The 24,774-nt window shown below is 37.7% G+C and overlaps 1 protein-coding gene across 3 annotated transcripts in view; it reads left to right on the top strand.

Moving 5' to 3' along the window:
- ZFAND4 (zinc finger AN1-type containing 4) overlaps positions 1–24,774 on the top strand; it is a 167,152-nt gene that overhangs the window by 76,183 nt on the left and 66,195 nt on the right. For 2 of the 3 annotated variants that reach the window (XM_045842053.1, XM_045842052.1), the window contains 3 exons: positions 12,621–12,696; positions 13,858–13,925; positions 18,262–18,448. In XM_045842053.1, the coding sequence (XP_045698009.1) occupies positions 18,267–18,448 (182 nt within the window). In that variant the 5' untranslated portion in view covers positions 12,621–12,696; positions 13,858–13,925; positions 18,262–18,266. The remainder of the gene's footprint in view (positions 1–12,620; positions 12,697–13,857; positions 13,926–18,261; positions 18,449–24,774) is intronic. The other variant, XM_045842054.1, reaches the window with a different exon arrangement.

Raw genomic sequence — 24,774 nt, 5'->3', positions numbered from 1 at the left:
AAAGAGGTTGGGCCCAAGAAGGAACACACCAAGGCACATCATAATTACATTACCCAAGATAAAAATGAAGGAGAGAATTCTAGAAGCAGCAAGAGATAAGGGGACAGTTACCTACAAATGAATTCCCATCAGACTGTCAGCTGATTTCTCCAAAGAGACCTTCCAGGCAAGAAGGGGCTGGAAAGAAGTATTCCAAGTCATGAAAGGCATGGACCTACATCCAAGAATATTGCATCCAGCAAAGCTTTCATTTAGAATGGAAGGGCAAATAAAGTTCTTCTCAGATAAGGTCAAGTTAAAGGAGTTCATTATCACCAAGCCCTTAATATATGAAATGTTAAAGGGACTTATCTAAGAAAAAGAAGATAAAAAATATGAACAGTAAAAAAAGACATCAAACTCACAGTAACAACCATACCTAAAACAAAAGCAAACTAAGCAAACAAAGAGAACAGGAGTGGAACCACAGAAATGGAGATCACATGGAGGGTTAGCAACAGGGAAGTGGGAGGAGGAGAGAGGGGGAAAAGATATAGAGAATAAGTAGCATGGACAATAGGTAGAAAATAGCAGAGGGCAGGAATGGTGTGGGAAATGTAGAAGCTAAATAAGTTATGACACATGGGCATGAACTAAAGTGGGGGGAATGTGGGTGGGAGGGGGTGGCAGGGTGGAAGGGAGTGAAGGGGGGAAATAGGACAACTGTAATAGCATAATCAATAAAATACATGTAAAAAAATTACTACTTTAGCAACTGGCTCTAGAATTTTCTTTGAGTGAGAACTTTGGGAAGAATACTTAGATAAGTCACTTAGACTGGAAGGCAAGTCCATAAAGCATGAATATCAGAAGAGGACCACAGTCTTATTTCACCCCAGTGATATAAAATAATGAGTATGCTGTTCATGTGCAAAGAAAATGGGAGGAGTTTTTTTGGTCTTCCTATTGGGATTAGAAAAGTAGGAAACAGAGTTTTTTTTTATTTTCTTTTTAAATATATTTTACTGATTATGCTGTTAGAGTTGTCCCATTATCCCCCCTTCATTCCCCTCCACCCTGTACACCCTCTCCCACCCACTTCCCCCACTTTAGTTCATGTCCATGTGTCATACTTATAAGTTCTTTAGCTTCTACATTTCCCATACTATTCTTGCCCTCCCCCATGTATTTTCTACCTACCATCTATGCTACTTATTCTCCATACCTTTTCCCCCCTCTCCTCCTCCCACTACCCTGTTGCTAACCCTCCATGTGGTCTCCATTTCTGTGGGTCCATTCCTGTTCTAGTTGTTTGCTTATTTTCTTTTTCTTTTTGTTTTAGGTGTGGTTGTTAATAATTGTGAGTTTGCTGTCCGTTTACTATACATGTTTTTTTAATCCTCTATTCTTAGATAAGTCCCTTTAACATTTCATAAAATAAGGGCTTTGTGATGATGAACTCTTTTAACTTGGCCTTATCTAAGAAGCACTTTATCTGCCCTTCCATTCTGAAAGAAAGCTTTGCTGGATGGAGCAATCTGGGATGTAGGTCCATGCCTTTCATGACTTGGAATACTTCTTTCCAGCCCCTTCTTGCCTGCAAGGTCTCTTGAGAAATCAGATGACAGTCTTTTGGTCACTCCTTTGTAGGTTACTGTCCCCTTATCTCTTGCTGCTTCTAGAATTCCCTCCTTCATTTTTACCTTGGCTAATGTATGATGTGCCTTGGCATGTTCCTCCTTGGGTCCAACTTCTTTGGGACTCTCTGAGCTCCCTGGACTTCCTGGAAGTCTATTTTCCTTGCCAGATTGGGGAAGTTCTCCTTTATTATTTGGTCAAATAACTTTTCCACTTGTTGTGTTTCTTCTTCTCCTTCTGGTACCCCTATAATTCGGATGTTGGAATGTTTAAAGGTGTCCTGGAGGTCCCTAAGCCTCTTCTCATTTTTTAAAATTCTTGTTTCCTCATTCTTTTCTCTTTGGTTGTTTCTTTCTTCCTTCTGGTCCACTCCATTGATTTGAGTCCCAGTTTTCTTCCCATCACTATTGGTTCCCTGTGAATTTTCCTACATTTCTCTTATTGTAGCCTGCGTTTGTTCATGTAATTTGTGACCAAAATCAACCAATTCTGTGAGCGTCTTGATCACCAGTGCTTTGAACTGTGCATCTGATAGGTTGGCTATCTCTTGGTCGCTTAAAAGTAATGGTTGTGCAGCTTTCAGTTCGGTTTGAGCCATCTTTTTCTTTTTTTTTTCTCCCTTTGGTCTTGTCATGCCTGCTACATATGAGGGGTGGAGCCTTAAGTGTTTACCAGGGCGGGCACCCCAGTTACTGGGTTGTGAGGTTGTATGTGGGGGTGGGGTCTGAGAGGGAACAATGGCATTCGCTCCACTCTCCTTCAGACCTCAGCCCCTTCTGCCACTTCCCCTGAGCAAACTGGGCCCCTCTGATGCCAGTTCCTGTGTGGGTGGGCTTGTGCACCCTGTGGGTCTTTCCAAGGACCTCTCCTGTGAGGCTAGGAGTCTCTTCCTGCACCTCAACCCCCACAAGTGTTTCAATCAATGTCCCAAGGCTCTACTTCTCATCGCTGGGATCCTGGGTTGCTCGCTGTGCATTTCCCACCTTGCTGGGTCTGCCATTTGCCACCCCTCGGCTGGGGCCTGCTAGCTACATCTTTCATACTCGGGGTCCACCCAGTGCAGTCTTGCATGCCCCGGATGCCTTATGCACCTGTTCCCAATGCTTTCTGCTTTCTACCCTGTAACCCACACCTAGCTGCCCAACTCTGTCCCTCCTACTGGTCTGGATGAACGGGTCTATTTTAACTTCTTGGTTGTCTGACTTCCATGTAGTTTAGTTTTCTGCCAGTTCTGGTTCTTATTTTGTTTCTAAATTGTTGCTGTCCCTATCTTGGTTGTGGGAGGAGGCACAGTGTGTCTACCTATGCCACCATCTTGGCTGGAAGTCCTAAAACTTGAGAGTTTTTAAGGCTAAGGTGGAAAATAGAAGCAGGGAGATGGTAGGCTGGTTAATTTCATATATCAACTTGACTGGGCTATGGGGTACTGAGACATTTGATCAAACATTATTCTGAGTGTTTCTGTAAGGGATGAGATTAACATTTGAATTGGTGACTTTTGGGTAAAGAAAATTGCCCTCTATAATGTGGGTGGGCCTCTTCAAATTAGTTCCAGGTCTGAATAGACTAAAAAGACCAGCCTGCCTTGAACAAGACAGAATTCCCCAGATGGCCTTCATATTTCATCTGTGACATTTGCTTCCCTTGGTTCTACAGCAGGCAAGTTCAAATTCATACTGGAAAATAAAGGCCCTTCTGAGTCTCCAACATGCCTTGTAGATTTTGGAATTGCCTGCCTTGATGAGTCAATTTCCCCTCTCTCTCCCTCTCTCTCTACGCCCCGACACAGCCTTTTGGTTTTTTTCCTTTGGAGAACGATGTCTAATACAGATGGTGTGAAGCTGGGATATTACATGTATCAAGAGATGAATGGAAAAATCCCTAAAACAGGAAGACTTATGGATATCAAACTAATTACTGTTGCATGTAAATTCTTTTTTTACAGATATCTTTAACCCAGCCTTTGATTACTCTTCATTTTAATAATTCTCCTTGAGGTATGCTTTCCCTGTTGTTCTTTCTTCAGTAAGTTCAGCATCTTCATGCCTGAAGGTATCTCCTCTTTCAGATAGCCTTATTGCTCCTTTCATACCTTATTAAAATTTTCACATGTTAATTACTTATGCCTTTCTTGACCACTCTTATAAAAATACACCCCCACCCTCCACCTGTGCCAGTCACTCTTTATGCCAGTCACTCTTTACCCTGCTATATTGGTTTTCATTGCATTGAATAACCTAGCATTATATTATAGATAAGCATATGGATAAACGAGTTTATTATTAACATTATTTTTATCTGTCTTACATAAAATATAAGCCTCATGAAGGCAAGGTCTTCTTTCTTCTTCATCAGTATAATTTTAGCTCAGTATAATGCCTGATCTAGAATAGACATTGAGAGACATCTGGTCAAGATGGTGGTATAGGTAAATACAGTACTCATTTCCTCCTACAACCACATCAAAATTGCAACTAAACTGTAGAACACCCATCATTCAGAGCTGCCAAAAACCAAGCTGAATGGAAGTCATACAGCTACAGAATTAAATAAGAAAACACATTGAGACTGGCAGAAGGGGTGGAGATGTGGAACGAGCTAGTCTCAAACCTATGGGTGATGGATAAAAATTGGGAGGGATATCTTATCTAGGGAGGGTTCCCTGAGGAATAAAGGGTTCCAGCCCCACACCAGGTCCCACAGTTCAGGGTTCCAGTGCCAGGGAGAGAAGTTTGCATCGCTTCTGGCTGTAAAAACCAGCAGGGATTTAGGCTGAAAAGACAGAAACTTCTGGAGTCCCAGGAAGTTTCCCTTAAAGGGCCCACTCACAGACTTACTTGGAATCACTCCCTCTGAGCTCCTGCATAGGGGCACTAGCTTGAAAGACACCAGAGACATAAGGGAGGAACTGAATTGTTTGTCATCAGGGTAAGGGCTACAGGGGTTCACTTCTCTTCCAATGCAAGAGGCCATAGTTCCATTGCTGAGCCTTCCTCCCACAGAGCTGGCAGTCAGGCACCACATCTGGGACTCTGCCAGCCTGTCCCATACAGCTTGCCCCAACCTGATTACTCCCTCAGGCTTTACTCCCCGCAATGTTCAAGCCCACTCAAGCTATTGCCAGTGACTTTTCCATATGAGTGGATTGTCTTGGCTCATGCTTCACATTTTCCTAAATTCTCTCAAACAAGCAGCATCTCGCCTTATTGAGCCCCATACCTCTTGCTAAGTGATGACTGGCCTGGCACTAGCAGCAGATGGCTTGGTTCACATTTGGCCTCTCTGGGGCACCTCCAAGCCCAGCACAAGTAGCAGCCATCATCAGGTAGCCTTATACCTTATAGCAATTGTCCCAGGTGGTGGCTGACCTCGTTTTGTCCTTCTGGGAGGCCCCAGAGACAGCACACCCAGTGAACAGCCTCAGGCTACATCAAAACAACACCACCCAACCACCTCCACAAGTAACATACTCAAAGGGCCAACTTGGTGGGCGCCAGAGTCCTGCTTAAGTTCGTCCTGCTCTTTGGAGGGGGGCCCTGCATAGCTGATCCTCCACAGTGGTTGGAGGGTGGCTATTAGTGATAACAGGTAGTCCTTACAACTGATTGGCCTGGATAAATCCCTCCCATTGATGTGCCAACAGCACTCAAGGCTCGACTGAAAGAGGAGGGTGTGCAGCCCACATGGGGACACACCTCAAATGCGCTGCTTTGGTGATAAGAGAGGTTGTGCCACTGTAACCTACAGGACACCTACTACATTAGGCCACTCTGCCAAGCATGGGAGACATAGAAGCTTTACCTAAAACACAGAAAAAATTCAGGGAGGCTACCAAAATGAGGAGACAAAGAAACATGGCCCAAATTAAAGAACAGAACAAAACTCCAGAAAAAGAACCAGTGTGAAATAAATTAACAAAGAATCAACAGTAGAATGGATGACACCAAGAATCAGATTGGCAATTTGGAACATAAGGAAGAAAAAACTCTTGATCAGGAGAGCAAAAAGAAACAGAATCCAAAAAAATGAGGATAGCATAAGGAGCCTCTGGGACTATTTCAAGTATAGCAAAATTTGCATCATGGGGTTGCCAGAAGGTGAAGAGAGAGAGCAAGAAATTGAAAATCTACTTGAAAAAATAATGGCAGAATACTTCTCTAATTTGGTGAAGGAAATAGATATACAAATCCAGGAAGTACACAAAGTTCCATACAAGATGAACCCAAAGAGTCCCACACCAAGACATATCATATTTAAAATGCCAAAGATTAAAGACAAAGAGGGAATCTTAAAAGCAGCAGGAGAAAAGCAGTTAGTTACCTACAGGGGAGTTCCCATTAGACTGTCATTAGCTGATTTATCAAAAAAAAATTGCAGGCTAGAAGGGATTGGCCAGAAATATTCAAAGTGATGAAAAGCAAAGACCTACAACCAAGATTACTCTACCTGGTAAAACTATCACTTATAATCAAAGGACAGATGAAGAGCTTCCCAGACAGGAAAAGAAGTTCATTATTAACAAACCAATATTGTATGAAATTTTAAAGGGTCTTCTTTAAGAAGAAGAACAAAATATGAACAATGAAATGGTAATAAATACATATCTGTCAACAGTTGAATCTAAAAAACAAAATAAGGAAACTTGTAGGACAAAAACAGAATCAAAGATACAGAGAATGTTTTGAAGGTTCCCAGATGAGATGGGGGCTGGGAGATGGGTGAAAATTGTGAAGGGATTAAGGAATTCAAACTGGTTGTTACAAAATATTCATGGAGTTGTAAAGCATACCATGGGAAATATAGTCGTACTTCAGTATTTCAAAAGCATAATCAATAAAAAGCATAGTTATTAGACTTAATAACTATGTAAGGTGTCAGATGGGTGTGAGATTTATCAGGATGATAAATTATGTGATATTGAACCACCAGAATGTACACTGAAACTAATATAATAATGTCTGTTAACTGTAATTGAGAGTAAATGTTTTAAGAAAGAATAGGCATTGAAATATTTGATGAATAAATGGGTAAAGGAGGTTAGAATGATGTTTAATAATTTTTACCTATATCTAATTGAAATATGGTTTTCTGGTGTAGATCATTTTTCTATTTGTAATGTTAAAATATGTTATCCTCTTTATATACCATCTCTTCTCTAGTTCATTTTTTTAAAAGAGTGTATTTATTTTTGGAGAGAGGGGAAGGGAGGGAGAAAGAGAGGGAGAGAAACATCAATGTGATAGGTAATTACTTGGTTGATAAGGTGTAGAATTTTGTTTGCTAGTTTTTACTGTTAACTGTGTGGATTGCTAATTTTTATCTTGTTGATTTTTTTGTGGTATAGAGGTGTTTTACAGATTTTGTTTAATGTTGCTCTTCCTATCATTATGGCAATGTGCAGATATTTTAGTACATGTTTCATGTTTTGTGATGATTGAGGGAGTTGTGAGTCCTGCAGTTTATGGGTTTTTTTGTCTTTTAGAACTCTTGGGGTTAAAAAGAACAAGTTTTCACCCCTTGTTCTTTTTCTCCTTGACTACTATATTACTAAAGGATGCCCTTCCTCTTTTTTTTCACCCCTCCCCAACATGCCCTCCTCCAAGATTCTTCATATTGCTTGGCTTTTAAAATCCCTTCTTTATAGGTATTAAAATAGGATCCAAGGACATAGACAAGGGTGGAGGAAGGATTGAATGTGGTAGGTAGGGGATGGGTAGGGCAGGGGAAAGTAATGGGGGGAAAATGGGGACAACTGCAACTGAAAAACAATAAAAAATAAAATGAAATCCCTTCCTTTTAGTTAGTGTTCTAATCTACCTGAGTCTTTTTTGTAGACTTTTCAGACTTAGAATGACCTTCATCTCCCTTGTGATGATTTTATGTTGAACTTACATACTGTCACTTGCTTCCCTCTTATCTTTGCCAAAGTTTCTTTCAGTGAACCTGTAGGGGCAGGAGAATGGGACTTCCCCCACTTGGAATGGGTGATTGCCCTTTTTTATTAGTTATTTTGAAAGTTTGGATATTGTTTGACTTCAAGATATGAGGGATAAGAGCATGGTTTCTTTGTATCATTTTCTTTCTTTTTATTCTGTATTGGTTTGCGAGGAAATATTGGGAGATGAGAACTGTGTCATAGTGTTGTCTTTAATTATCCATAAATCCTACTGATTCTGGTTTATTTCTAAATGTAGATATAAACACATTCTCAACACAAACATATCTGCATGAAAACTCTAAAAAAGGCAAAGCAAACATGATTGAGACATTATTAGGATTGGATGAGGTCATGAGGATGGTACCTACTTACGGGATTAGTGTCCTTTTGAGAAGAGACACCAGAAAACCTTTTTCTCTGTATACACTTGAAAAGAAGTCATGTGAACATACAGGAAAATATCAGATGCCTGCAGGCAAAAAGAAGAGGGCTCACAATGAAACCTAATTTGCTGGAACCTTGATCTTGACTTTCCAGCCTCTAGACCTATAGAATCTATTCATAACATTTTGGGCATATTTCCTCTTAAAACATTTTTTGTGTGTGTTTAACGAATGGATGGCACTTTAATATATATTTCTCTCATAATTTATTTTTACCCAAATTTCTATTTGGATAAAATAGAAATTTCTATTACTATTAAAAGATATTTTCACCTATCCAATTATTCACTATTATATACAAAGCTGTACTAAGTGATATGTGATCATGACTATATTTGTAAATAGCACTTACTGTTGCTATTCTAGTCAACTTATTTTATAGAAAAAATATAATTTATGATGGAATATTGTATATAACTTAATATTCTTTTAACATCACAAAAATGTAAAGGAAGAGTCTTATATACTATAATTTTCAGCATTGAAAATTGTTCAGAATATACTGCCCCCAATATTGAATTATTCTGTAATTAGTGTTCAGGCCCTACAGAAAAGCTTGTTAACAAACAATTATAACTATAATCACATACAAGAAATTTTGTAATATATTGTTTTTTTAAAACTATTTTCTGATGCTCCTCTTCAAAATTACTGACCTTTCCATTCATAAAAGATGTGAAAGATGCCATCTTAACCACCAAATAAACTCATACATATACAATCATTATTCTATGTGGGCATGTTACTCTTGGAACAAAGTTTTATTTTACTTTATATTTTTATTCAGTTCAATTACAGTTGTCTTCATTTTCACCCCACCACGCCCCCCTCAACCTACCCATCCCCACCTCCCCCCCTCGAACCAACCCCATCCCCATCAGCTTTGTCCTTGTGTCCTTTATATGGGTTCCTTGATAGCCCTTCTCCTATTATTCCCCATTATCCTTCTCCCCACTCCTCTCGTCACTGTCAGCTTGTTCCTCATTTCAATGTCTCTGGTTGTACTTTGCTTGCTTGTTTGTTTTGTTGATTACATTCCACTTATAAGTGAAATCATATGGTATTTCTCGTTCACTGCCTGGCTTATTTCACTTAGCATAATGCTCTCCAGTTCCATTCATGCTATCATGAAGGGTAGGAGCTCCTTCTTTCTTTCTGCTGCATAGCATTCCATTGTGTAAATGTACCATAGATTTTTAAAAATTATTTTATTGTTGTTCAAGTAGAGTTGTCTGCATTTACCCCCCCCCCACCACACCCCACCCACCCCAGCCATCCCCACCTCCCTCCCCTGTTTCCACCTTGCCCTGGTTTTGTCCACATGTCCTTTATAGTTGTTCCTGAAAACCCTTCCCTCCCTTCCCTTCCCCCCCATTACCCTCTCCCACCTTCCCTGTGGTTACTGTCAGATTGTTCTTTATTTCAATGTCTCTGCTTGTATTTTGCTTGATTGTTTGTTTTGGTGATTAGGTTCCACTTATATGTGAGATCATATAGTATTTGTCTTTCACTGCCTGGCTTATTTTGCTTAGCATAATGCTTTCCATTTCCATCCATAGTGTCTCACAGGGTAGGAGCTCCTTCTTTCTGCTGCATAGTATTCCATTGTGTAAATGTACCACAGTTTTTTAATCCTCTCATTTACCGATGGACACTTAGATTACTTCCAACACTTGGCTATTGTAAATTGTGCTGCTATGACCATTGGGGTACATGAGTTCTTTTAAATTGGTGTTTCAGGATTCTTAGGGTATTATCCCAGCAGTGGTATTGCTGGCTCAAAAGGCAGATCCATTTTTAGTTTTCTGAGGAAATTCCATAATGTTTTCCACAGTGGCTGCACCAGTCTCCATTCCCACCAACAGAGCACTAGAGTTCCCTTTTCTCTACAATCTCTCCACAAACACTTGTTGTTTGTTGATTTTTAGAGTACAAACCCCTAAGGACAGTAAACTAAATGTTCTATATTTTTATTTAGTTATAATTAACATATTACTTTAGTTTCAGGTGTACATCATAACAATTTAGTATTTGTCATTGCAGATGAACTCCACAATAAGTCTACTTAACATCCATCAGCACACAGTTACAAGTTTTTTTCTTGTGATGAAAATTTTTAGATCTCTCTTAAGCTACCTTTAGATATTTGACACAGTATTGTTAATTGTAGTTCCCATGTTGTACATTACATTCATATGGCTTATTTTATAGATGGGAGTTTGTACATTTTAACCCCCTTTATCCATTTCTCTCATCCCCACTCATACTTTTAACCCTGAATATAACTAAATGAAGGCTGTACTTTGCAGCATTTAGAACTGGCTTCTATGCTTTAAATCTTAAATTCCTTATGGCTGATTCATGATAAGTTGTCTTTTAAAGGGGCCCTTGTTTCAAGGCCAGAGAGTTACTGAAATATACTGTTCTTTTCTAAATTGAATAGATTGGACTACATTGACATTTAACCATGCCTTTTATGTTTTACTATTTTTAAATTTATGATTGTTTTATTTTTAAAATATGTTTTATTGATTATACTATTACAGTTGTCCCATTTTTTCTCTTCTTTATTCCCCTCTGCCCTGCACCCTCCTCTCCCACCAGCATTCCCCAACCTTAGTTCATGTCCATGAATCATACATATAAGTTCTTTGCCTCCTCCATTTCCTATACTGTTCTTAACCTCCCCCTGCCTATTTTGTACCTACCATATATGCTTCTTATTACCCCCACTTTCCCTCTCCCTTCCCCACTGATAACCCTCCAGGTGGTCTCTATTTCTGTGATTCTGTTGCTGTTCTAGTTATTTGCTCAGTTTTTGTTCTTGTGCTGTTTATGTTCAGCTGTTGGTGGTTGTGAGGTTGTCATTTTACTGATCATAGTTTCAATCATCTCCTTTTTTTTTAGATATGTCCCTTTAACATTTCATATAATAAGGGCTTGGAGATGATGAACTCCTTTAACTTGACCTTATCTGGGAAGCACTTTATCTGCTCTTCCATTGCAAATGACAACTTTACTGGATAGAGTAATCTTGGATATAGGTCCTTGCCTTTCATGACTTGGAATACTTCTTTCCAGGCTCGTCTTGCTTGTAAGGTTTCTTTTGAGGAATCAGCTGATAGTCTTATTGAAACTCCTTTGTAGGTAACTCTCTTCTGTCTTCTTGTTGCTTTTAAGATTCTCTCATCTTTAGTCTTGGGTAATGTAATTATGATGTGCCTTGGTATGTGCTTCCTTGGGTCCAACTTGTTTGGGACTCTCTGAGTTTCCTGGACTTCCTGGAAGTTAATTTCCTTTGTCAGACTAGGGAAGTTCTCCTTCATTATTTTTTCAAATAAGCTTTTAGCTTCTTGCTCTTCCTCTTCTCCTCCTGGCACCACAATGATTTGAATGTTGGAATGTTTAAAGTTGTCTTGAAGGTTGCTCAGCCTCTCCTTATTTTTTTGAATTCTTGTGTCTTCATTCTATTGTGGTTAAATGTTTATTTCTTCCTGCTGGGACAAATTGTTGATTTGAGTCCTGGTTTCCTTCCTGTCACTGTTGGTTCCCTGTGCATTTTCCTTTATTTCATTTTGCATAGCCTTCACTTCTTCCTTTATTTTGGGACCATATTAATTCTTATTGCAAGTGTTTTGAACCCTGCATCTAGTCGGCTGGCTATCTCTTTACCACTTAGTTCTGTTTTTGGAGCTTTGGTACATTGTTTCATTTGGGCCATATATTTTTGTCTTGTTGTGCCTGTTACATAGTAAGGGGTGGAATCGTAGGTATTTGCCAGGGCATTGCAATTCGTGTTACTGCTTTGTGTCAATGTGTGTACAGGAGAGGTCAGACAGGAAACAATTCAGCTTACTCAGCTCTCCACTGGCTTTCCATCACTTTCCCTAGTACCCACAAGCACATTGGGCCCTTCTGGTGCTGATTCTCATGTTGGTAGCTTTGTGTATGTTCTAGTACCCTGTGGGTCTCTTCAACGAACTCTCCTGTGAGGCTGGGAGTTTCTCCTGCTGCCACAACCCCCACAGGTTTTTTCAGTCAGAGGTTTTGAGGCTTTATTTCCCCACGGTGGAACTCTGGGTTATGCAGTCTTGCTCCCCAGGTGTTCCTTCCAGTTTATCTGCATGCAAATGTGGGACCTCCCATTCCACCAGCAGCCACCTTACCTGGTCTGCCAGATACTGCATTGCCCAAGCTGGTCCTCCAGCTGCCACATTGCTGTGAGTCCTCTCTGCCCCTCCAACTAGTCTGGATGAATATTTCTTCTTTAACTCCTTGGTTGTTGGACTTCCATACAGCTCAGTTTTCTGGTAGTCCTGGCTATTTTTTGTTTTTAAATTTGTTGGTGTCCTTCTTTTGGTTGTGTGAGGAGGCAAAGTGTATCTACCTATACTTCCATCTTGGCTGGAAGTCCTAGTCATGTCTTTTATAAACCTATGATTCTGTAAATTTTAGCTAAACACTTAGCATTAAATTTAGAAGTATGTTTATTTTCCCCTCTTCCTGCTCCACTTTAATTTTCTCCTCCATTTCCTTCATTTTTTTAATGACATAGTTTTGTATCATATTCTTCTGAGGATTCTATTGAATTTTTAACCATTTTTTAATAACCTTTCCCTAAGGTATTCCTATCTGTCAACAGCACTTAATTTGGAATAATGTGGAACTTGAAGATGATTATTGCTTGAATGATTACAAGTAAGTATAACTGCATATTAGGTGTTTTATAGATGCTCAGTATTGTAAGTTCGTATACTGTTGTTTTTCTTCTGAATCCTTGGATCGTGTTTCTTCTTCTGAATAGTTCTGTTTCTAGATTTCTGTGTAAATCCTGAACTTTAAAATGTATTAGATCAATACCTTATATTACCTAATTTTTGTCCTTTGAATCTGTGTTTTCCCTTTTCATCATTCACTCTAAGCTATTTATCTCCTTCCTTTTTAGATCTTTCTCTTCTAATCTTGAGTTCTTTGCGCTTTTCTTTGAATATTGACCCCATTCTCACCTGGTTAGCTTCTTTTTCCTTCCATTTTCACAAGTATTGAGTAAAAGATTATTGCTCTTCACTATATCTTTCATTTTTAAATTAAGTCTTTCTTCAGTTACTAAGTGACACTGTGTGCACCAGTGATTGCAGATAATACTGTCAGACATTTTGTCTTTTTTCTGTCTGTTCTCACATAAATCTTCACACTTAAGAAAAGAACAGCCCTGACTAGTGTGGCTCAGTGGATTGAGTGCCAGCCTGCAAACTGAAGGGTCACCAGTTTGATTCCCAGTCAGGGCACATGCCCGTGTTGTGGCCCAGGTGCCCCTTATGGGATGCTCAAAAGGCAACCACACACTGATGTTTCTCTCCCTCTCTTTCTCCCTCCCTTGGTCCCTCTCTAAAAATAAATAAATAAAATATTTTTTAAAAAGAAAAGAACAAAAATGTTAGAGGCAGTATGGAATAGCTGAAAGAACACTGAGAGACCTTGTAGATTTGCTGTTTTCCTGTTTCCTACTTTATTAAATATACCTGCTATTTTGTAACACTCTGGGTCTTGAACAAGCTTCCTTTCTTCTTAGGCCTCCTTTTTCTTACATATAAAATAAACAGGTTAAACTACATGATCACAGAGGTCCTTTCCAGTACTTTTATTGATATTTCATGTCATATTTAAGGCTTATGAAAACTTCTTCACTTTTTCATTATATAAGTAAATAAGTTAACATGTTATATTTATGCACATTACTATATCTATTTTTATATTTTAGAGGAGTAGCACTATGCCTGCTAAAGAAGTACATACTATATATTTATCAATTAATGCATTTTGATGACTGTAGTTTATTTTTGTGTTAACTATCCACAGCATTTCAGAAGGCTGTACCTTGAAGCTGGTATTGGCTATACGTGGTGGACCTATAAATACTAGAAGAGGTAGGCGTATGTTAAAATTATGTATATTAAAGCAATTTGACAATATCAATCTTCAAGCCAGTTGGTGTTTTTTTTATTTATTTTATTTTATTTTTTAAATATTGTATTTATTTATTTTTAGAGAGGGAAGGGAGGGAGATAGAAAGAGAGAGAGAAACATCAATGTGCGGTTGCTGGGGGTTATGGCCTGCAACCCAGGAATGTACCCTGGCTGGGAATCGAACCTGGGACACTTTGGTTTGCAGCCCGCGCTCAATCCACTGAGCTACGCCAGCCAGGCTACCAGTTGGCATTTTTATATATTGTAGTAAGGTTTTCTTTCTGCTATTAGGTTTTAAAAGAACCACTTGTTTGTTTGTTTGTTTGTTTTCTACATATTGTTCTTTAAAGCCTAAATGAATAGAGACAGGAATTTATATTCCAGAAAGTCTCAGTCCAGAGGGATTTAAAAAACAAACCTCATCAACATAGGGAAGGGAAATGGGATGGCATAGTATAAATATGTTGTCATTGTGTTTAGGTTCACTCCAGTCTTATTGCTTTTCTTATCCACTGATTCTTTAATTCTTGGGGTAATAATTTTTATTGAAACTTCCATGATGCCTGCTATTAGCCTGGTCTATGATATATTTGGGTTTCATAGATATTATCATGGCCCTGTTGAATCCTTTTTCAGAATGTGAGCAGTCTCTGGGAGTTTGTTCGTTCATTCATTCATTCATTCATTCATGCAGGAAATACATTTTGAGCATGTACTAGATGTTGTGTTTTATGGGAGAAAATGTCCCTAGTTCATGAAAATGTCCACGATAAATGTGTAAAGAATCAATATCATTTCAAGCAGTTGTAACTGTTGTGGAGGAAATAGGATAGTGTGATAGAGTCTGTGGAAGCAAGGAAGTAGGAGGATGATTGTGGAAGGATCTTGTGAAAAGATGATGTGAGCAGAGACTTTACTAACAAGAAAGTTAAGCATGGGAAGAACTTGGAAGGTTTACATTGGTCCCTAAATCAGATATGCCACATGAATCCCCACCAAAAAGAGGCATCCTTAGACTGCTCAGCCATCGTTTGGGGGAAGGCCTTCATATTTGTTTGAGCCTTCTTTAATCAGAAATTTTAATTATAGTTAATTATAGATTCCACTGCTGGTTTATTTCTTGCACAGGTCAAATTTTTATCTCCATGCTTCAAATTTTAGTTAAGAAAATAAAGCAATCAATATTACCATCTTTTTCCTAACTATTTCAAGAGGATTTTGTGAGATAGGTGACTTTTGCTGTTTAAATATTTTGGATAGGTTAGAAAAGATGAAGATAATATATTAAAGCTGGTTAGTTAGCACTCTTAATATCTAGGACTGTCTATTAATTGGACTTATAAAATTGTCCTATTTGACATGAAGTGATGTTTATAGTATCAAGTTTGAAGATAGTACGAGAACCCCTAAAGCATTTACTGAGTCATTATTATAAAAAAGAATTATTTAGTATTTAATGACATGTGAACTCCATTGTATTATATTTTTGAACGTTGGTTATTTGTATATAGTATTTTATTTAAACCAGAGTTTTAATCAGAATACCTACTTTTCTTACTAGGAATACAATTATTTTATGTTTATGAGAAGTATAAGTGCTACAGATTCAGAGTTAAAAATGTATGTATTTTTAAAATTAAAAAATGAAAGACATCATACCTTTGGATAGTTGGAACTTCTTGATAGTATTTTTGCTACAGATTTCTGTGTCTTATTTGTAAGTTGACAAATCAGAACCTAGAACTTGTCTGTTTTTTATATTTTAAATTGTTTTTAATAATTTTACATTTACTGAATCAACTTTTTTAAAATTAAAAACTTGATGTTGTCTATGTTCCATATTAAAAACTTTGTGAAAAAAATGAACCCAGATCTAAAACTTCTCAATATGGTATTTGAGAAACAAGATTTTTTTTAGTTATTTAGTCTTGAAACTTCTGGTTCAGAAAGTAGCTTTTTCACCTCAGTTCCAGTGATATTTAGCCTTTAAAATTGTTTTTTGAATTAACCATTATCAAAACACCATAGAAAATACTTTCCTATCTACAAGTAAATTTATACCTGATGAAATCTAAATGATTTTTCTGTTAAAATGTATGCATACATGCACATATGTTCATACACATATTCAGTCCTGGTGCCTCCCTAAGCAAGGCACACTACATCGATTTAAATAAGGCTTTCATGTGGCATTAGTAATTGAAGTAGCACAGTTCTTATATTTTTTGTGAATGTAATGTGAATACAGCATTAACTTAAAACTGGTAAGAACTTGTTTTAACCCTGTTGCAAAGGATATAAGCTCCTTCTTTCTCTCTGCTGCATAGAATTCCACTGTGTAAATGTACCATAGTTTTTGGATCCACTCATTTGCTGATGGGCACTTAGGTTGCTTCCAGCACTTGGCTATTGTAAATTGTTGCTACTATGAACATTGGGGTGCATAGGTTCTTTTGGATTGGTGTTTCAGGGCTCTTAGGGTATAATCCCAGTAGTGGAATTGCTGGGTCAAAAGGCAGTTCCATTTTTAGTTTGCTGAGGAAATTCTATACTGTTTTCCACAATGGCTACAATACCATATGATCTCACCTTTAACTGGAACATAATTAATAAAAGAAAAATGCAAGCATAATATAACCAGAGACATTGAAATTAAGAATAATCTAACAATAGCCAGAGGGAAGGGGTAGGGGATAATGGGGGGAAGGGTTTTCAAGAACTACTATAAAGGACACATGGACAAAACCAAGGGGGAGGGGAGAAGCAAGGGAGGTAAGTATGTTTGGCTGGGGTGGGGAGACAATGCAGACAACTGCAATTGAACAACAATAAAGTAATAAAAAAAGAAAAAAAACTTGTTTTAAAAATGTCTTAATATTTATGCATTTTGTGCCTATGAAAGAGTCAATCAAAACATTCAAACATTTTTATAAAAATTTTATTTTCAAAAGTTTTTTGTATTTTAGTAGTGGTGATATTGAATTTAGGCTATGGGAAAATCTTTAATGTTTTTACCTTGTTACTTTCAGTGTTTAATATTTCTTATAGTAGTAACTTTTTAAAAGGGTAGTACAGCACTGTGCTTCTGTTAATAATAAGCTACTTGAATGAGAGTTACGCAGCTTCCGAAATTGTTGGCTATTTTAGGAAAGCGCTAATGTTTTTTCAGCTTGACAGAAAATGTCTTTGCGAATGAACTTTTTTATCTTCCTGTAACCATTACTTAGACAACCAACTCTGGAGTTCAGGGGCTTTTAGAACATTCACCCTGTGAGTCAGCAATCTCTTCAGGACCATTTCTACCACAGGAGTGGAACCTGTGGGTGCTGTGGACAAGAGTGGGCTATAATCATGGTTGCAATATAATTCAAACCTGAGAACATCTTCAGACTTCTAGAGCCTGCCAGTAGTGAGGGTTTTGTTCCAGTCCTCATGCTCTGACTGGACATGTGGATATATTCTAGGACAATTGGGGTCCTTTTAAGAAACGGCATTCTGCCAACCAACCAGAGGCTGGTTGGTGTGGCTCAGTGGATTGAGTGCCAGCCTGTGAACCAAAGGATCACCAGTTCGATTCCGAGTCAGGACACATGCCTGGGTTGTAGGCCAGGTCCCTAATCAGGGGCCTGAGAGAGGCAACCACACACTGATGTTTCTCTCCCTCTGTTTCTCCCTCCCTTACCCTCTGTCTAAAAATAAATAAAATCTTTAAAAAAAGAAACAACATTCTGACCCTTACACACACTGCAGTTTTAGTACATAAATGGCCCCCTTGTTTCTGTATTATTGTGTATTTTTAATTACCTAACTGCACATCAAGAAACAGCTCTAAGAAAATCAGCCTCTGTATAAGATCAGAAAGAAAAAGAGGGATTCACTTGCTTCTCATTTCTAATATGTCTCCTAATTATGTGTATTTTTTAAATCTAAAGTAAGTGGAATTTATATTATTGATTGAACCAATTTTGGAAAATATAGGAAGTAGAGGTGTCAAATAAAAATCATAGTTAATTATGTCATAGAATCAACAAATATACAGACTCTAGTGGTAGAGGAAAGACCTCATGTATCTTTGTACATAAAAACATAACAATGCATTTAATTTCTTTCTTATTAATACAACATAAGGAATGTGGTATTAAGTATAAAAGACCAGAAAATTCTTTGGAGAATATCATGTATATATGTATACACAGGGCTGTATACAAATGCATCACATTTTATCTTGTCACTGTACCAAGATGCATACAACTTGATATAAATTGAAAGCTTGTTTATCAATTTTTCCATTTGTAGTTCCTATGGATGACCCACTTAGGGAGATGGCTGAGTACATGGATTCCAGTCGAGATGAAGCCTGGGAGAAGACCTCCTACAATAAACAAGTTACATTTTTGGTATACCGAGAAGGAGAGCAATTGAATTTCTTTCGTGTAGTAGATAGGGGAGATGGCACTTTAACACCATTATCTGAATCATTAAGGTAAATAGGTTTTCATTTGCATGTCTCACTTAAAAAAGATTATCACATGATACACTTCCTAAACCTTTATGTTTCCCTTGTGTTGTCAAAATTATCTTATTATATTCACAAGACTGACTAAATTTTGTGCATTTTCCTCTATACCTTCAACCCCGGGTATGTGATTCTGAAATTGCCCTCATATAATTAATACTTAGAGGGTAGTTAGTTTTTAAACCCAAAATTTCTTTTTGGAATAATATTTTTTTATACAAAAGACTTATTTCTGTGACATTATGAAACTTTAAGATGCCTACTAGATTATAGAGTCTTGTTATAATAGTATGTTATTATACAGCCTTGCCATAGTAGAAAGGGTTGAACCTAAAATTACTATCATTTTTCAAAATTTAACTCTGCTGCTTAAAGGTGGGTAAATCTTACTTCTCTGGTCTTGTTTTTCTACTCTATTAAAGGTGGAGAAATTGTAACATTACTTATAAAATTAAAAGGATACAACCTAAAGGTACTTGGGTGGGCAAAACAACATTTAGGGAATTGGACAAGGTAATCTATACATTTTTGTGCATTCTGTCTTACTGTCATTCTTTATTGCCTTTCACTTAAGTCAGTAAACATTACTGAATTTTTGTAGCCACTCTCTACCCTAGGCACTGGGTTACAAAGATGATTATTTCTCTCTCATGGAGCGTGCAATCTGGTATAAATAGTATCTATAATATACTACTGGCAAGTGTTATGAAAACATATCAACATCTCTGAAAAACTAGGTGAGAGGGACTTCATTTTCCTGAAAGGTAGGGAGTTAGGGATGATCTCTGAGAAGAAGCAAACATAAATGAGAAGTACGAGTTTGCCAAGCAGATAAAGGAGGAAGGAACAGTGTTACAGGTAACCAAATTTAATCTACAACATAAAAAGCCTAGTGGCAAACAATTTATAGAAAAGATAACTGATAGTCTGAAGAACAGCTTCTGTGGGTCCAGAGTCTAGACAGTGTAGCTGGGTGATCTACTTGGGGCCCCACAAGTTACAATCATGGTGTTGGCAAAGGTGTACTCTTATCTGGAGGCTTGATTAAGGAAGAGAATCTGCTTTCAAACTAATTCACATTGTTGTCATAATTCATTTCCTGGTGGTTATATGACTGAGGGCCATGGTTTTTTGCTGGCTATTGGCTGAAGTCTGTCCAAAGCTCCACTGTAATGAACTCAAAGTCTACTGATTTGGGGCCTAAATTACCTCTGCAAAATCCTTTTAATTTTGCTGTATTCTGTTGGCTGCATGTAAACCACAGGTTATGCCCATGCTGAAGGGTAGGAGAGTATACAGGGTATGAGCATCAGAGATTGGGAATCATCAGGATTCCTTTAGGATTCTTCCCACCATAGAGTGTTACGTGGAAGAAAGATTAGGCTTTGTGGAAGAAGGAGAGCAGACTGTAACAAAAGGGTATTGGCTGTATATTTTTCTTCTTTATTGAATTTACTGGGGTCACATTAATCAATAAAGTTATATAGGTTTCAGGTATACTGTTAACTAGTGTGTCAGGATCTGGTTGGTTAGCACTACAAATGTGGCATAAACATTTGGGCTTGAAGTTTAGAAGAGGGAACAATGAGAGCTGTAGCCCTAATCCAGTGTCTCTCATTTGGACCACGAATAGAATTTTTTTATACAGCCTCTCTCTGTGCTAGCTCACTGCTGTTTTGGTTTTCTTTTTTAAGAACATTCTCTTTTGTCTCTCCTTTCCTAAAGGAGAGAATCTAGACTCCCTAGCTTAGCATGTAAGGCCCTTTACTACCTGTCATCATCAATTTTTCAGGTCTCTTTCATTATGCCATGTTTTCACACATCTATTTCCTTTCACTTGAAGTGCCATTTCCTCCTTTTACTCCAATTTTTCCTCAGCCTACTTTTATTGTGTGTTTTAGACGTAGCACAACTGTTGACATAGATTTTAATTAAAATTGCATTATTGTTCCTCTCAAGGTAATTTAAATTTTTTTTCTCTTTTTTTCTATTTACCTACCAGAATTGGACAAGAAATAGAATAGATGAACAAGGGGAATGGAAACAAAATTTTGTTTATACCTTGAAGGAAATTTATTATGCCTATGCTGCAACAAGAGGCAGCAACTTTTCTGTAAAAGGCCAAATAGTTACTATTTTAGGGCTTTAAGGCTATGAGACAAAATCAGGTGTAGGTATTTATATAACAAGAGAGAAAATTTTTTTCAGGAGATTTTTAATGACAAATTCAGAAATTAAAATAATAATTGAGTATGTGTGTGGGCCTATGTATGTAATTCAGGTCTATTAATGAGAATTATTTTTTTGTGGGAGTGATACTTGGGGTAAAAAGTCAGTGTTGCCACCCTGGCTGGTGTAGCTCAGTAGATTGAGCATAGGCTGTGAACCAAAGGGCTGCCAGTTCAATTCCCAGTCAGGGCACATGCCTGGGTTGCTGGCCAGGTCCCCAGTGGGGGGCACTTGAGAGGTAACCATACATTGATATTTCTCTCCTTCCCTTCCCCTCTCTCTAAAACCAAATAAACAAAATCTTTAAAAAATTACAAAATTAAAAAGAAAGGTTCTTTTTTTAAAGTTAGTGTTGCCTATCAAATTTGCAAAATCAGTTGCAAAAGTTCATTTGTGTAATATTGATCAGTAAAGACATTTTATGTGTTTTATCTTGGAAAATTTCTTTTCACAAAGATAGATACTACCAAATACTAATAGGAGTTTATGAATATATAATTTTTAATAGAGCATGTTCATCACTTAGAAGGTATTTATAGAATTCTGTTAGAGTCTTTTGTTGCTGTTTACTTTTAATATGGTATTACATTGCAGATTATTTTCAGTTGGAGATAGATGGAGCTCCTCAATGCCATATTGTAATAGATTTTTAAATATGCAAATGTCTATCAATTTACAGTGAGGTATAAAAATGCTGCTGGGGGCATACTTTGAGTTCAAAAATTGTCTGCTGTAAATATGTGTGAGAATTGAGATCTCGCTTAAGTTTCTAACTTTTGAAGCATGGCATTACATGTGATTACATTTTGACAACTAGTCAAATGGCATTACTGCAGTATAAGTTTCTCACAAAAGCATTCTTTTGCCTTGTAATTTTAGGTGGCATTCACCATGAAGTCCACAGTAAAAGCCAATTTTCAAAAGCATTCAGTGTTTGATATTAGCAGAAGATAGTTCTTTCTTTTTTAAAAAATATATTTTATTAATTATGTGATTATAGTTCCAATTTCCCCCTTAGCTTCCCTCCACCCAGTATCCCCCATTTCCTCTGGCATTCCCCCCCCCCCCCTTATTTCATGTCCATGGGTCATGCACATAAGTCCTTTAGCTTCTCCACTTCCTACACTATTTTAGGATCCCCTGTCTATTCTGTACCTACCAATTTGTACTTCTCAATCCCTGTACCTTTGCCCCATTCTCTACTTTCCCCCTCCCAACTGATAACCCTCCAAATGATCTCCCTATTTATGATTCTGTTTCTGTTTTGCTTGTTTTCTTTTTTGTTTATTATTTTTTTAATTTTTAAAATCAAATACTTATCCTTTTTTATCATTTTTATTTTTTTCCTATTACAGGTGTCCCAATTTTTCCACCTTTGTCTTCCTCCACCCATCCAACCCTCCCCCACCCCAATTCTATAGTCATTTCCCACACTGTTGTCCATGTCTGTGGGTCATTCATACATGTTCTTTAGTTTTTTCAGGTTCAGTTGTTGATTGTTGTGAATTTATTGCCATTTAAATGTTCATAGTTTTAATCTTCTATTTCTTAAATAAGCCCCTTTACATTTCATATAATAATGGCTTGGTGATGATGAGCTCCTTTAACTTGGCCTTATCTGGGAAGCACTTTATCTGCCCTTCAATTCTAATTGATAGCTTTGCTGGGTAGAGTAATCTAGGTTGTAGGTCCTTGCTTTTCATCACTTTGAATACTTTTTGTCAATCCCTTCTAGCCTGCAAAGTTTCTTGTGAGAAATCAGCCGACGGTCTTATAGGAATTCCTTTGTAGGGAACTCTCTGCTTTTCTCTTGATACTCTTAAGATTCTCTTTATCTTTAATTTTAGGCATTTTAATTATGATGGGTCTTGGTGTGGTTCTCTTTGTGTCCATCTTGTTTGGGACTCTGTTTCCTGGACTTGCACATCTATTTCCTTCACCAAATTAGGGACATATTCATGAATTATTTTTTCAAATAAGCTTTCAATTTCTTGCTCTTTCTGTACTTTTTCTGGAACTCCATGATACAAATGTTGGTATACTTGAAATTGTCCCAGAGGCTCTTTGCCCTAACCTAATTTTTTCAAATTCTTTTTCTTCTTCTTGTTCTGATTGAATAGGTTTTCTTGTCTTATGTTCCAAATTATTGATTTGATTCTTGGAGTCATCCACTCCACTGTTGATTCTCTAATTTTTTCCTTATTTCACTTAGTGTAACCTTCATTTCTGCCTGGGCCTTTTTTATGCTGTTGATGTACCAAATGAGTTCCTTGAGTATCCTAATAACCAATGTTTAGAACTCTGCATCTGATAGATTGCTTATCTCCATTTTGTTTAGTTCTTTTTTTTTCATTTGGGTCATATTTCTTTGTACTCTCATTTTGGAATGGGAATCTTCTCTGTGTTTGTTTCTATGTATTAGGTACAGCTGCTTTGACTCTCCCTCTTAGTAGTGTGGCCCATTGTAGAAAAGTGCACCCATAAGTTGAATTGGGCAGAACCTTAAGTAATCACCAGGGCAGGGCAACCTATGTGAACCAGGCTGATGGAGTCTCAGATATGGTGTTACCACTCTGTGGCTCTGTGTAGGAGAGGGGTCTGAAAAGGGACAGTGGCTACTGACTGGCCTTTGGAGTTTTGTCCAAGAGGAAGCTGTCACTTGGCACTTGTTGTGATGCCAGACACTTAAGATTCTCCCTCTATGCCAAGTTGCCCTACCGGCTGCTGCCCTAGTGCTGGAGCTGAAAGGAATGAGTCTGTAAGTCCTAGGACTCTTTGTGGGCCCTTTTAAAGGAGACACCTGAGAATGCTACAGTTTCATCTGCCACCCAATCTCCTACTGGTTTTTACAGGCAGAAGTTATGGGGACTTATCTTCCTGGCACTGGAACCCTGGGCTGGGTGTTCTGATGTGGGGCTGGGAAACTTTGCTCCTGAGGTATCCCTCCTGATTTTTATCCAAAACATGTGCGTGTGGGACTGCCCATTCCACATGTCTACATACCTGTCCTTCTGACCAATCTGGATGAATGTGACTTCTTTTATTCCTTGGTTGTCAGATTTCCATACAGTTTGATTTTCTGATGATTCTGGTTGATAGTTGCTTTGTAATTTAGTTGTAATTTTTCCTGTGTTTGTGTGAAGAAGTGAGCTGCATTTACCTGCACCACCATCTTCAGGAGAGTTCTTTTTGTTGAGAAAAATTCTGTGTCAGCCCTGAGCTAAAAATATCACAATAAAACTATGACTGTCAAGCCATTGAATTGTTGGTTAAGTTCAGGACACAAATGAAGTTTACCATTAATACTGCTGGTGCTATAATACATGATAGATTCAAATATTGGCCATAGAATACCTGCTGAATAACCATAGGTTTTAAACACCTTATATTTCATTGCCTTTGTAAACTTTGTTCAATAAAGCTTTTCATTGTTCTACACATATTTTTACTCCATTAATAGTAGCAGATATCACTTCAAGTTGTACTAAATTAGTGTATTAGCAACTTCTTTGTAAATATTATTTTTTAAAGAAGGAAGCTGTAGAGCTATGAGAGGGACCATTTAAAATTTTATTAATGTAATTTTTACCTTTTTTTAAGATCTTCACCTAAGGACATGCTTATTGGTTTTAGAGTGGAAGGGAGAGAGAGAAAGGGAGAGAAACATCACAGAACCCACAGATAGGTTCTCCCATGGGGAATCAGGATTCCAATATGCCTAAGACACTTTGAGTCTTGCTCTTGCTAAAAATCTCCCTCACCCTGAATTGAGGACATTTACTGCAAAGTAACTTCCTAAAATCCATGCTAAACCTTCCAAGGATGAGTGTAACTGGTTCAACCACTTTTGCCTTTTCATTTGCAAATATCCCTCTTCTGTGATGTGATTAGCAGCACTGGCTCCTTTATTTTCTATAAAAGGTAACTACCTAGAGCGAACCCATACATATAGTAAATGAGGACCATCATGTAATGTACTGAGAAACCCAATCAAGCCTGGTCACAGCAAGGGCCAAGGTTTTTGTTCCCCTTGAAAGCAAAGCCATGCTGTCCCTTTTCTTCCA

Source organism: Phyllostomus hastatus, unplaced genomic scaffold (assembly GCF_019186645.2).
Source record: "Phyllostomus hastatus isolate PE091 unplaced genomic scaffold, TTU_PhHast_1.1 phas_contig_38, whole genome shotgun sequence".
NCBI classification, from domain to species: domain Eukaryota; kingdom Metazoa; phylum Chordata; class Mammalia; order Chiroptera; family Phyllostomidae; genus Phyllostomus; species Phyllostomus hastatus.
Note: the sequence above shows the minus strand (reverse complement) of the source record. Positions and strands in the feature narration are given on the sequence as shown.